This window comes from Thunnus maccoyii, chromosome 1 (assembly GCF_910596095.1).
Source record: "Thunnus maccoyii chromosome 1, fThuMac1.1, whole genome shotgun sequence".
Taxonomy (NCBI): domain Eukaryota; kingdom Metazoa; phylum Chordata; class Actinopteri; order Scombriformes; family Scombridae; genus Thunnus; species Thunnus maccoyii.
In genome coordinates this window covers 3,966,706-3,981,941 of record NC_056533.1, presented here as the reverse complement: position 1 = coordinate 3,981,941, position 15,236 = coordinate 3,966,706, and the positions used below count along the sequence as shown (strand labels likewise).

General features: G+C 40.0%; 1 protein-coding gene across 1 annotated transcript in view; it reads right to left on the bottom strand.

Annotated features, from left to right (window-relative positions):
* The window catches only part of pcsk6 (proprotein convertase subtilisin/kexin type 6), a 35,151-nt gene that overhangs the window by 11,929 nt on the left and 7,986 nt on the right, over positions 1–15,236 (bottom strand). The window contains exons 5-14 of the mRNA XM_042415301.1: positions 14,717–14,827; positions 14,369–14,512; positions 14,023–14,099; positions 11,122–11,210; positions 8,617–8,789; positions 8,327–8,539; positions 6,816–6,916; positions 4,960–5,063; positions 4,634–4,751; positions 3,811–3,999 (exon numbers count right to left, since the gene is read on the bottom strand). Of these exons, the coding sequence (XP_042271235.1) occupies positions 3,811–3,999; positions 4,634–4,751; positions 4,960–5,063; positions 6,816–6,916; positions 8,327–8,539; positions 8,617–8,789; positions 11,122–11,210; positions 14,023–14,099; positions 14,369–14,512; positions 14,717–14,827 (1,319 nt within the window). The remainder of the gene's footprint in view (positions 1–3,810; positions 4,000–4,633; positions 4,752–4,959; positions 5,064–6,815; positions 6,917–8,326; positions 8,540–8,616; positions 8,790–11,121; positions 11,211–14,022; positions 14,100–14,368; positions 14,513–14,716; positions 14,828–15,236) is intronic.

Sequence of the window (15,236 nt, the reverse complement as noted above, 5' to 3'; positions counted from 1 at the left end):
TCAGGCTGCCTGATATGAAGTTGCTCACCTTTACCACCTGGGGGTGTCCAGTCGGGAAATCCAGGACCCAGCTGCAGAGGGAGTGGTTGAGACCAAGATCCCTGATCTTGGAGGCCAGTATGTTGCCTGTATGCCTGTATTAAAAGCTGAGCTATAGTCAATGAATAGTACAGTAATCTGGCGTGGCCTAGTTTCCTCTGCCAGAGTATGCATGAGTGCGGGTGGAGTGGATGACCTGGGTGAAGCATTACAATAAAGCTCACAGCTACTTCCATAAACTCACTGACGTCATCCATCATCACTGACGTCAGCTTGACTGGAACATGTTCCAGTCGACATCAACGAGCGCATCATGCAGTGTGGCTTCGAATTACCAGTATTTTACCACTCCTCAATTCTGTATATGCAGTTTTTGAGAAGGACTCAAATGGTGTTATAGCCTGGTCTGGCACCAAGGGGTCAGCCATGCTTCATGAACCAAGGGATGTCACAGTCCCTCATGTTGCGATGGTACTTGACCCTTGCCCTGAGGTCATCCAGCTTGTTTTCCAATGACTGGACGTTAGCAAGCAGAATGCTGGGCAGGAGGATGGTGGGCCCTGGTCCTAAGCCTGTTGCGGGTGTTGGCCCATTTTCCCTTGTGTTCTCTCCTCCTTGACAAAATTTTGGAAACTGAGTTTCAAAAATTTGAATATAACCCTGCCTTTACAGTTATGGCCCCTATTGGTCCTGGCTTACTCATGGTGAAAGTCCCAGATATATTCAAGATGCCCACTAGCTAATTGTCATATATGTGCTGGAAAAGTGTTGCCAACACATGATTTGGTGCGTTAAACAGGCAACAGCTATATAAATAGTTAAACTTACAAGGTCCATCTTCCACATCTTGGTTAATATTTACATTGCAGCTGAAATTGGCCATTTGAGTTGCCTCTTTTTTAGAGAAGGGCAGTCATGCACCAGAGACTCCTTATAAACTTAATAGGGAACGCAAACAGGAGCCCTTTTCAGACAGGGAATATGTAACATTGCTGGCTTCATTAAGCTGTTAAAGTGATGGCTTTTTGTCCTTCAGACAGAGGAGACTTTTACATTATTGTTCCAATAAAAAACAATGATGGCACGATATTTGGCATCCAGTGCACTAGAGGGAGCAGAGAGAAAGGGATCTTATTTTACTGTTGAAGGTTTCATTAATAACTATAATGAGCATGAGGGATGCTTTCCCACACACATAAGTCCAAAATGCACAATTACTGAAGGACCGGACGTTAAGTTGGGACTCTCATTTAAGTCCCATTTGCTCGCATGTTGTGTATATATATGTAAGGCATCTCATTGGATAGGCCCATCCTTTTATTTAACAGTTGGCATGAATGAAAACTGAAAAAATGGCAGGGGCATGCTGGTCTGATTATTACCTTCAGTTGTACGAGGGTTTTTCTAACCTCTTCTGCTCACTGTGAGGGGAAAGACATTTTTATAGACTGATCTGGTATGAGAGGAATCTCCTCAATGCTTTAAAATTGTCTCTTTCACCATGTTTCCAAACTGATTTGGTAACCCTAACATGTTAAAATGCCATAAGATTAACATGATGAATGATGGGTCTGTCTGAAAGAGATTCACACTTCTTCACTTTCCCTGAATTGTTGTGGTGACCAATAACAATAAGTTGGTCCTGAGCTCTTTTGAAAAACAATATAACTTTCACCAGCTACAATAAAGTATTAGTTTTGGTTAGCTCTTTCTGCTGCACTTGGTCATAGAATTGTAAGAAACTGAAAATGAAAAACCAGCAAGAGGAAACAGCCATTTGTCATGCCAGCACCCAGGTGTGGATATGGGTTATAGAATTACACTCTGTGTGAGGCATCAGAACAATGCACAACATAACTTGAACCCAGAGGATTCCTTGGCTTATGAGGCAAATGGACATAACCTGTCTCATTTGACTGTTTGCTAAACCCCCAAACATTGATTGTCCAATCATTGCTTGGTAACTGCAACTAGGCACAGCAAATCTATCAAGCACTGCAGACATCTCATCATCTGTAAGCAATGTGCATGCACAAGTAAGAGTGAACAGTATTTGGTACCCAAAGAGTTATTTCATGATTAGGCCTTTGTAACAACTGGTGGATAACTGAATCAGCTACCAGCATTTTTACTTGTCCGTTGTCCAATGAATTTAGCCGGCATTGCTATGCAGATGTGGTGTGTAGCAGACAATAGAAATAAAGAATAGATATGAAATGAATGTAATTTTAGTTGCAGCAGCAAATGAATGTGTAAATTAAGGAGAACATTATATATCCCTAAAAGTTATTTAAGGGTTTTTCAAACTAAGGTGTTTTTAAGCTACCAGAGATCCCTTAGTTGTTGTGTTTTCAGCCACTGGCAGACTCAAAATGTGTTTACAACCCTTGGATTAATTTGCACTTGTAGAGAGGGAGATTAGCATTAGGTTACCCTATGATTACAGAATGCCAAGAAGAGAAAATTGAAGATAATACAAAGGGATTTGCAAAAAGGAATCCAGAAGCAGCAAGGGGAGGAGATGAGAGAGTTAAATGTACATATGCATTAGCCATTAGCAATTAAAGGGATGCCCAGTAGAACATAAACCTCTGCCTAGGCATGTTATGAAATCTGGTAGGGAACCCTTTGAGTAACCCTGCTAACAGACAAATGGAGAGGAATGAAAACAATTTCCTTGTTCTGGGTAAAAACATACCCTACTAGTGCAGTTCTAGTGTTGCGTGTCAGTGCCTTACCACCCCAAGGAACTGGAAAGGCATGACAAAAGATAGAGCTGCCCAATCTTTTAAGGATGTTTGACAATTCTGTGACATGGGGGAAGACAGTATTGTCACTAAACTGAAGGTGTTCCACTTTTTCTATGCTCTTCCTATCAGCAATGTCCCAGCTCTACTTACGTGCTTACAAGAAAATGATGTGGACACATACTTTCCAAAGCTAACAAATCTCCTCAAAATATATGCTACATTGCCAGTGTCAACTGCATCACAAACAAAGTCATTAACATTTACAAAGTCATGGCCAAAACAGTTCTCCTTTTATTTCACCACTTCTTCACTTCTTCCTTCCCTGATAAAACTGCTCAAAACAGCAAATTCTCAAAACGTTAATAGTTCCATGTTTTTACTACAGATGTTAAACATTTAAAATATTACTCATTCCCTGTAAATTGTGTGTCAGAGATGTTTGTGAAATAATTATTTAAATAGTAAATCCTTTTTAACACAGAGGTGTTGTTTTCCTTATATTCTGAATCACCCTATAAAATGTTAATCTTAATTGGGGATGTAGCCTTTTTACCAAACATGCAAGAAAAGTAGTCACAGACAGTGCTGCAGCAGACACTGAGAAAGAAATACAAGGTGGTGAGTGGTCATTTGAAGCAAACTGGCTTTTAATTTATGAATTAAAAGCAGGGGAGCATCATCTCTTATCCACTGATGCTTGCCTTTGTGGTTTCCCCAGACCCTTTAGAAAGCAAACAGTCCATGTAGTTTTCTACAATTTTATTTATAAGAATATTATGACAAGGCCCTGGTATGACAATGAACAGCACTCTGCAAATATCAATAAAATGCGTGAAGGAACCAAAAGGGAAAGCAGGGCAGAGAGAAAAGGTGAGAAATAATAACTTCTGCATATGAAACCGAAACAACAGCATCTGCATGACTAGAATCCACTTAGGCATTTGGATGAATTGACCATTCATTAAAAGCCCGATGTGGGTTTCACATATTGTAACAGTACATTGGTGTGTGTAGCTCTCACCTCTTGGCCAGTAGCTGTGATCTTGTCCCAGACGGAGAGATGAGGTTGATCTCAAGGTCTCCTCGTCGCGGGTGGATAATAAGGACTTTGACCACCACGTGTTCCAGGAAATCCACGTGCTGCTCAGCTTGTTCTGAACACCCAGAGGTGGTAATGCTGCTGTTCAGGCTTTGGCCAGCATGGATGTAACTGGGAGAACCATAAACATAAGCAATTATGCAACAGTTACACGATGAGCACAATGTAATAAAACAGGATTCCCACTCTTTTCAAGAAACCATTTCAGGACGTTTTCAATGATGCAATTTGCAATTTATTTACTGGATTTTTGAACAACAGACAAAGAAAGAGAAGTATAGTCCAGGACTAAACATCTGTCATCCATTTTGCATCCTGGTATTTGAACATACATTTACACATACACACACACACACTGATGCTGCCAAAAGTAATTTCACTGACATGATCACTGACAAAACATTTTCCACTCCTCAGTTGGATTGGCAGAGATAAGCATAGCCATCGATTCAATCTGCCAGGCAAAGCAAAAGTTTGCATGTGTCTGAATGTGATTACAATAAATATGGTATACATACAATATCACTCCATTTCATTGCTGTTTCTACTTTATATAATATTAATGTTACTATTATGATTTAATTTGTTTCTTCTGTCCACACAGTCTTTTTGTCAACTTTTATGTATTAGCTTCTTTTATTTATTGGATTTTCTCTTGAAGTGGAGGATTATATCATTGGGTCGCAGCAAATACACTTTCTGCATCTACATGTACACTGCCTGCACCTGCCTGCAGTTCTCTTACCTTGTGCGTCGCTCAGGTATCTGAACGCAGGTGTGCTGAGGAGGAACAGTCCTCCACTTGGTAGCCTCCAGCACCATGGCCTCTGCATCCACCAGGCCAAAGCCATACAGATGGCTGACTGTGAGCAGAAACACAGAGTCATTACTAAACAGCAGTAATTATGCTGAAACCATCTATATTGAGCTGAGGCTTGATAGAAAAATTTGTTGTTGAAATGTCCTGAAGTGCACTGAGCAAAAAACAATTTGATAACATTCATTTATAGTCACAAAGTATAAAACAGAGTCAATGTACTATGTTATTATTAGAAGTAGAATGCAGTGTGCCTCTGTGTCCAGCAGCATTGGTCTTCCAGTCATCAGCTCTCAGGTGGACCGGTCTGGATGTCTTCACAAGAAGATGTTGCACATCCCTCCATGTGAGCAAAAGGCTGCAGAAAACAAAGACACCACTCATCTCATTTGTCCAGACGGACTTCACATGACCGTTATCTTTGTTATCTCTGTTTTGGCAGTTTATTCTTATGACAACAAAAGGAAAGTTTTTGGCAGTTTGTCCTACTGGTCAACTTCAGGCACCTTTAGACTGTGCAACAACAATGATCTTGTAAGTTTATTGCATGTCACATTGTGTGAGACAACTCTAATAAAATCTTGGTCACAATCTGTGTCAGACTGCACAATATCAATTTGAGGTTGTCAGATTGTGCGCTGAATGAGTGGTGAATCATAACCCTTCAGTAAAAATAGAAAAAAGTATGACACTTCTTTTCCATTTTGCCTCCATTGTTTTGGTTTGTGTGCGCAATGGACATAATAAGAGTTTCTTCCTTTAAATTTTATTCAGCAATGTCACTCATGAAATATCACAGTGGCCAGTGCATTCATTTCATTTTGTCTTTAATTCTCTTAAAATTTCTGACATTGTCAGAATTTTGCCTCAGCCTGTCTCTAGTCGCCAAAGTTCCAAATCTCTTGTTGGTAGATGAGTCTCAGATTAAGATCTAGGAGCAAAGTTTTGGATTGATGACTGAAATGGTAAATGGACTGCACTTAAATATCTCCTTTCTAGTCGTCCGACTACTTACAATACATGACAACATTCATCCATTCACACACACACGTTCATACGCTAATGGCAGAGGCTGCCATGCAAGGTGCCAACATGCACATCAGGATGTAATCTTCACACACACACACTCACACACCGCTGATACAGCAGCACAGATTGTGAAACCTGGTGAACTTTCAAATCTGTCCATTTTACAGAATTGTCTAAAGGAGATTAGTCCCGCCAGCTCCTGCTGGATTTCTGACCATTACCACTTGCTCCTGCAATGTGTGTGTTACACTCCTGCCCGTTCTCACACTGTGTGTGTCCACTCCCACCCACACCTGCAGACATTCTGACCATTCATGCCTGCACAACAGAGTTGCACTGATTTTGTCTTCTCCTGTCCCGCAGGAAAACACTTTTAACTTTTACTATTAATAAAGTGATGCATACCTGTCGGTAATAATGTAGTGAAATTATGTTCTAGTGCATAATTTCATTCATACTAGTGCCATAATTACAGTCATTCTAGTGCAATAAGTATGCCTGTTCTAGGGCAAAATACATTACTTATTTATTTTAGCCTACTTATTATTTTAGAACATGTTGTTGGCTGTGGACAGTCTCTGCTTACTAGATTAATATCTGCTTGGCATTAATGAGAGGTGTCTAAAGATAAAACGAACATAAAGTAACATTCAGGACAAAAATGATACAAGGTCAGAGAGACATTTCGGAAATATGCTGCTGTCTCAAATAACAAAATGCATCTAATTTAAACTTTCTGTGCCATTTCACACTCCAAATGTGGAACTAAATTGCTCATTTACGCTCATTAATGGAGAAATACCTGTCAAACAACCCTACCTTTGACACTTACTTTCAACAGAAACATCGCAAACATTGCTCTTTACTTATTAGGCTAATTTAGAGAAATAATGATGTATTTGGTTGTTTATGTAGTGTCTAGATAAGGGTATCTTGACACAGTGCCAAGAGGTTAGATGTCAGCAGAAGACCTAAACAGACATAAGGAGAGATAGAAGACAGAGTGAAGGAGAAGAGGATAAAAAAGTTATGAGATTATTATGACAGAGTAAACAAGACAAAAAATAAAAAGGCAACTGACTTGGCCTCCAGAGCAAGAGCTATGATCCCCGCCACGATGGGAGCAGAGACAGAGGTGCCAGTATGACTATCAGTGCAGCGATGCCGGAGGTCAGTGGTTACCTGCAAGGTAAGGAGCATACACAAGGTTTTGATTTAATTTGAGGCTCTGTTTATTTATCTAATGTTTAGCCATGCTTGCTGTGTGGCTCTAGGGATGTCAATGTCGGTCAGCCTGCCCATCACTTTGGTCTAGACTGAAATATCTTGCCCCTCATTGTCAGTGTTAGCATGTTAGCATGCTCAACATTTGGCTCTGCCACTGTCGCTTAAGTACAGTCTCACAGAGTTGCTTATTGTAAATGATTGATTAATGCTATATTGATTGGCCGCAGAAAGCCCTTAACTTGACAACATTTTGATAAGACTCTACATTTGCATTTGTATTATGTTATCCATGATTAAAATTCATGAGACATAGCAGTGTCTAATCTTAATATCTTAAAATAGAAATGAAATAGTTCATATTTATCAAGAATCTCAGAAATTGGGTTGAAAGTTAAATTAGAGCTGAAACATCCTCCCATTTTAGAGTAAGACTTTGGAGTTTTCAGTGTGTGTGTGTGTGTGTGTGTGTGAGAGAGAGAGAGAGAGAGAGAGAGAGAGAGAGAGAGAGAGAGAGAGAGACAAAGAGATGGCAAGGAAAAGTTCTTCTTTGAGAGTGAATAACATTAACTTTTTACTACAGTCTGAACTGGTTAAATGAATAATTTATTATCGTCCTGGTTTGCAACCAACTCCTTCAAAAGACTTAATAATGCTCTAAGAAGCCAATTTAGGAGTAGATCAATATGAGTGATCAGAGAGACAAATATTAGTGTTCAGAGTTTAGCTGACACATAGAAAATACTCTCTAAAAACACTCTCTGTGTGGTATCGTCTCCACAAGCTAACCTCCACCCTAGACACTGCACTGGGAGGCTGGTTCTCTCATCACTCAGATAAGTTGAACAGAAGCCAAAGCATAATATTTACACTGACGATCACAGTGTAGAACAGAGAGACAAGGCTGGGAGGCAGAGCCAAGACAGGACCCAGCTCCGACTTCTCATAGTTAGTTGTTAACTATAGCGGAGCACTGCATCAATACATGTTTGTCTGGTGGTTTACTGTGGATATAAAGATTTTACCTACCTATACAGTAATACAGTAGTAGTTATTATTTATTTTAGGCCACAGTATTATCTGTGTCTAGCTTGTGCTCTGTTTTAGCTCTATTTTGGTGTCCACCAACTCCTGAGAAAAATATCTGGCTCTTTAGCTGCTAAATGCTCCACTATGTTCACTAGCTAGTGGCTAACTGTGCCTGTCTGCTCTTTGGATCTGGCTGGTAGTGTACAGTGGGTTTATTGGCGCTTTTTTTTAAAATACTGAAAACAGCTACCTGGAAACAAGGTTATGTGCACATCTTTTATGAAGTATTTCTCAATACAGAGCTACAACAGACAAAATAGCCATGTATTCAGTACTCACAATCTTCCTCTCGTTAAACTCTCCACTGCTGTAGGTTGTGGCCATGATGGAACTGCAGACCTCCAGGTACCAGGGCTTATTTCCGTTCTCTGTGGTGCTGGAGATGGAGATGGTGTAGATACTGCTGGTGTAACCATCACATGAACAGTGATCACCCTGCCGACCACCGTTACCTGATGCCCAGACAAAAATGGACCCCAGGCCTTTGCGACCCTGTGTGACACAATTGATGCAGAACTCAAAGATCAATCCTACAGATCTCAGTCAGCTCAGAGGAAGTTTTTTCATACCTTCTTGATGCCTTGCTCAAAAGCCTGTTTGGTTAGTGGCCCCGGGCCATCCACTGTCTTGCCATCATCCTTTGGCCCCCAGCTGGCACTGTAGATGTCGATGTAGTCAGGTCTGATTCCCAAGGACTTGGCCTCTACTATATCAGTCACATCACCATCCAGCATACGAATACCTTTGTCCCAAACAACACGGTGAGCTGAATGTGTGGCCTAAAATACACCAAACTCACTTCAAATGGAAAGGATGAAATGTAAGGGAATGCCAAATAAACTACACAATAACAAATTATCATTAGCCTTGCTTGCCTCTACAGTACACAGATCAAGAGAATAAGAGCTCTGAGGGTCTTTACTTCATTAGAAAGCCTATGCAATAATAATTACAGTATTAATTGTTTATGATGAACCTATATAAATTTAACCATCCAATAATGCAGCTATTTGTTATCTGAGCTGCCAGTACAGAAATAATACAGTCTGTTTGGTGAAAGTTGATTTCAGCTACGGGGAAACAACAAAAGTGCCAACATGGAGAAAAACTCAAATTTAATGTTTCAGTGATTAAAAATCCTCAACAACTGACATTACAAAAGTTGTGAAATTATTAATTTTAAATTACTGAATACTAGTTTAGTTAGATTTGACTGTTTTATGTAAAAGACATAAACTGGCACTTTTACCATAATAATCCACAAATAAGTTAGGATTCTTAAAATAGTAATATTTTGTTTCAGGGTATACCACTGTAAATGTAATCCAATGACCTGTTTCGCCAAAGTTGCAACCTGCAAGCTATGTGAGCTACATGAGATAATTTCCACTTGAGATCATTTGTGTGAGTGTGGGACTTTTGTTTCTCCCTTCTGACAGTGAGAGTAATTACAAAATACTTGTCTACACATGCTTACGTCATAGGCTCTGCTGTAGCCTATTCCATCGCTAAGTTGCAGCTGTAAAACAGTGGATAAATTGTTTTGAGCGTCACACAACCCCCACGAAAATCACTGTCAGAATTTGATCCATTCAGTTCAGTAACTTTTGGAAAGTCTTGAAGAGCTGCACAATTAAATTATTTTATCCCCATTCAAGTAAAAGTAAAAGACTTAAACGTTCCACACTGCAGGTTTAACTTATCAAAAGAAACACCATACTTGTGACCCATGCATTAGCATGCAAGAGGACTGCAAAACTCCTAAATGTATCTGCAATTTGCTAGTGACAGTTGTTTGTGAAATGGAGCAATTAGCACAATTTGTGATCTATGTGTAAGCAGTACTCGCAAATTGCTTTGGTGAAACAGGCCCCTGCTCTGAACAGACAGACAACGAACTGCATGAGACGCATTACTGGCACCAAGATTGCAGTGTGTAGCTGGATTGGTAACAGCACATCCTCTCCTGCACCTCTCCTCACACTGAGGCACATAGCAAGGAAAGGAAATAACCTCAGTGTGCCCCAGGAAAATACCAGTGCACCTTATATCCTATTGTGTGCTGACACAAAAAGAGTCTACAGCCATGCTGGCAGCTCTGTAATGCTGCAATGCTCAACCAGTAACCATATCAAACTGATTCCCTGAGATATACTTAGACACAGCTGTGCTTTAAGCTAAATGCCAATGTTAGCATACTAACATGCTCCCAATAGTCAGGTTTCCATCCAAATGCAGAGCAAATTTTAACCGAAACTTCAGAAAACCAATAAAAGAAAATCCATCTACTACTGTTTTGTGCCATGCTCATGTCATGTTTACTGTGCTCACCATTTTAATTTCGCATGTTAGTGTGCTAAAACTTGCTAACATACAAATTAGCACCATGGATAAAGAGCTACTCCTGCTGCCAATTTGTCCCAGTGGCCACTCGCTGCAACAAAAAGCATCTTCCACATACACCAGTAAAATAAAACAGATGTCAGTAAAACTGTTGACAGGACACCTGGAACTGCAAATGAAGTGAATTATTGCTCTGTGCATTATGAAGTTTCAAACCATGAAGGTTCCATATTTGCAAAACATCCCCAAAGCAATTTTATGCTAATAGTATGCACATGTAATGCTACACAATGCAGAAACAAACCTGGAAGCTCTCGAACTGTTTTGGACTATTGGGTGTTGGGTGAGCAGTTTTCATTCAAATGATAGGGTGCCATTCTAGGGTCCAGGATTCAGGGTTATAATATTATAAGATCCATGATTGGCACCAAACACCTACATCTGATTTTTTTGGGAATGTCATGAGTTTTACAGGTATTTGGTCATAAACCAAATTATTGGACAAACTGAAATTTTTACCTGATGATGGCACTAGATTAAAAATCAGGGGATTACCTAAATCATTAGGATACATAGACTGAAAAACTGGTATGTTTCTTTCACCAAAGTGATGAATCGACCAACGGCTGCTAGCTTGGCTAAAAATCACATGTGACAAATGTGACAAGCAATAAAGTAATGAGTGGGAAAAAACATGTTGCAAGTTTGGAGAATAAGACAGAAAACACTACCTCCAATGTGAGCGTTGTAGGCAATCCCAACCATGCAATGGGAGTTATTGGCCACAGCTGCAACTTCACCTGCACACCGAGTGCCATGTCTAGATGTGAACAAAAAGAAAACAGACATTACAACAACCTTAGCCCAGTTCTGTTTGAAGTTCAAAGGCTGACTGCTATATAATTTCTAGGAGGAATATCTGAAAGAAAAGAACCTGTGACAGAGCTCCTGAGCATAGAAAATGTTGAATTTATCAACCATCACACCACCTATGGAGAGAGCTTTAACAGGTTCAGCAGAGTAATCATTATTCAGAGGCTGACACGCTCCCTTTCTTTACCAGACCTCCTTTTATAGAAACTTAATACACCCAAGAATAGATCATTTCCTTAAGGATACCTGCCAGTGCCTACAGATAATGGAAACATAGTGGAAAACAACAAAAACTAAAATTGATTGCCTTTACTTCCTACAGCCGTTCAACTCTCACAAGCCTCAGGCAACAACACTATAATGAATTTTACCACCCTCTACAAAGCCAGTGTATAGAAGAAAGAGAAACTGGTGAGAGTCCTGAAACTCATGCCATCAATTTTCAACATTCAGTGTGTTCCAGGATCTGTCTATGTTCACTTTAGTTTGATTTAGTTCCCCAGAATGCCATTTGATAAGAACCAGAGAAGCAACATAAATATTTAACTGCCATTCAAAGGTGGGTTCATGGAAAAGTTGGTTTCTATGCTTCTCCTGTTATGGATTTCTCCTCATATGGTAAAAAAAAAGATAAGTGTAGAAAGAAGCTTTCGATCATTTGATTCCTTGAGACCGACATCAAAATCTGACATTTACTGCGGGTATTAGAGCTCACGTTTGCTGGAAATAGAAAAGACACATCTAAAGTGTAGGTATTAGCTGATTGTTGTAGTTTTTTTAAAGCTTATAGCCTTGTCCTTCAAAATAGCATAACATTTTAAAATGTTGTGTATTTCTTCCAGTTGTCCCCTTTAGCTTTTTCGCAAGCAACTTTATTTTTTGCTTTGTTGAATTATCTTTTATGCTTTGTTCAAACAGATCCTTACTAGAAATATACCAAACGATGAACACGTTTTACCATATAAAAAGATAGAATGTAGCCTATATGCTCATACGATGTGTGTAACAGAGTGGTCATCCTGTCCTGTCATGTCTAATCAGTCAACTTCCTGTTTTACATTAAGAACTATAATACCAGTTTAATATAAGCCAGCCTGGGCTCTGCTCCCTGCAATGGGTTTGCTTCAGGAAACATCAGGGTAAGAAAAACACTACAAAGCGTGATACTTCATCTTCAACCCTGATGGCAGAAGAACAGTGCACCTTTCCCTCCATGCTGTGCAGTTGGACTGCTACAGTTAATATGTGGCCAGGCTTTGGGCGCAGCATCATGGAATAACAGAGTGGGAGGAGGGAAATACCTTGAATACTAACAGACTTAATCCAACCCCAAACCAGGTGCAATTAAGTTATCTCTTCAAGGCCAGGTCATTCATTGCCAGGGGCCGTTGTCCTTAATTGATCTCTTTGGATATTGATCCTGATTAAGGCCGACACAGCCTTACTGTGAAATTTGCTGTTTTAAATGACAAATATGGCACCCTTGTGATTCATATAGATGTGAAGAGTTTGTCAGTTGTGTCATCAGTTGGTGTTGATGGTTTGTAATTAAGCTGTTTTCAGTTGCTGTTACTTGAATTGTTGCTGTAAGTGAGCTACAGTAACGTTAACTTGTCCAAAGTGAGCTTACTTTATCTTTGTTTGGCCCATTTGAGTAATATGCTTGTCAAGGCATTGTAGCTGACAGCATGCATCAGAACATCTACACCTACTGTTTTCTGTGTAAAATCCTGCACACCGGCAGCATCTTGTCACGTTAGCTCTCCAGAAAAGCAATAATTGTGACACATTAACTCAGAGGTTCAACACGTCAGCTACTCTGTCTTGACTACTTCTTCTGTCTGTTCTTCCGACGTGTGTTATGGGTGTGGTATGGGCGTGATGAGGTCGTTAGGATTTCTCTGACAGTTGTTCTCAAGTGCAGTTTCAGTTTCAGAACTGTCACCTGTCACAATTATCTTCCTCACATGGGGAAACTTTGAAAAAAGAATGTTTGCATGTATGGGAAATGGAAGCGCTCTTGAGAAATGCCACAGTAAGAGATGAATGTACATTAAAGGTGCAGCATGTAGGATTTAGTAGCATCTAGCAGTGAGGTTGCAGTTTGCAACCAATTGAATACCCCTCCCCCTCCCCTTCCAAGCGTGTAGGAGAACCTACGATGGCCGCAAAACTCATGAAAACGCGAAATGCCCTCTCTAGAACCAGTGTTTGGTTTGTCCATTCTGGGCTACTGTAGATACATGGCAGCGTAACATGGTGGGCTCCATAGAAGGGGACCTGCTCCCTATGTAGATATAAAGGGCTCATTCTAAGGTAACAAAAACACAATGATTCTGATTTTCAGGTGATCAATTAAAAAATACTTATAATTAATGAGTATTATATTCCATTTCTGCCAAGTCTGTTCCACTAGATGCCACTAAATTCTACACACTGCACCTTTAAACAAATAAAACATGACATGATTCATGACATGATTACAATATTGGATTAACTTATTTTGTTAAGCAAAAGAAGCACATTATGGGGGCACATTGCATTAATCACATCTTGACAGTTGTACATGATATATGAGTCAAAGTCTGTATAAGTCTTAAATAAAACAAATTACTTCTCATCATGGATATCAAGAGTCTTGCTGTATAGCGGGCACTTGACTACAAGAATACAGACACAATATTAATAGCACAGAAGGACCAATGAAGGACAGCAGATTAGATTGAAGTTGAATGTGACAGTGTGGAGTTCTTTCTTACATGTTTTCATTGCGAGAGTCATAACGTGGTGTGGGGTCATGGTCATTCCCGTTGACGTCATAGCTTGCCAGGTGGTCCTGCAGGAATGAAAAAGGCAACAAATATGAGAGACTGGGACAGAGAAAACAGCTCACATCTACTCCAGTTAATAAAAAGGAGATACTGTACATCCTCCTGTGCCTTTTATGTCATTGCTCATTTTGTGTTGTAGGAGAACTAGCAACAAATTGGAGCCAAATACTGGGGTACAAAACTTTTGTCAATAACTCGTGATGTTACATTTTATATCAAATCTCTAAATAGTCTCGGTTCAATGTTCCAACGTTAACAGGTGGGTGGCACATACGTAGTTCTGAGCGAGATCAGGATGGTTCCTCTCGATGCCATCATCTAATATGGTGACCACCACATTTTTGCCAGTGTAGCCCCTCTGCCAGGCTGCCAGAATGTTCATCTCTGAGCGGCAGCGGCTGCTCTTATCATTGCAGTGCTTACAAGAAAAAAAAAAGACAAACACCATGTACTACTGAAGATACAGCTGAGATGCAGCAATATAGGCTCAGTCTTTCAGGCGGTCCTTAGACAGACCTTCACTGGTGCAGCAACACTGTATGTGTATATGTGTTTGTCTGCTTTGGTTTCTTGTGAACAGAATAATACATGAAGGATAGACAATTCAGTGCACTGTACTTACAATGTACCACATGTTGGACCATTTTGGGTCATTGAAGTGAATGAAGTTTGGGTCACTTTGGGTGTACCTCTTTACTCTTGGCTTTACCAGTTGCTGCTGGGCCCACTCCACCTGAGGATAGAAATGAAGATAGAAAGAACATGATGATTCACTTTCAAGTGCAAAATGAACCAGGCTGTTTTATATATAAATTCTTTAAAAATACTGGGGGGGTCCTGGAAGAACTATTTTTGAAAGGGGGGAGTTGAGGTGTTCTTGGGGAGCGTTTGTGTGTGTCTGTTTTTCATGCCAGTGTAGTACTACATTCAAATGCGTATTTTCACAATTTTACCATTAGTTTTCAGGGTTTTCCTATGTTTTTTCACACCACTGTCGAGTCTATTTTATTCCATTTTAAGCGCATAAATACAGTTAAATTTGTGTATTGGGCTCTGAGAGCTTCCAAAATGCTGGTGACCTACACTTAACACTGTCGCTGAATGCCTCCTGCATAGACACAGGGAGCTCTCGCTGATGCTGC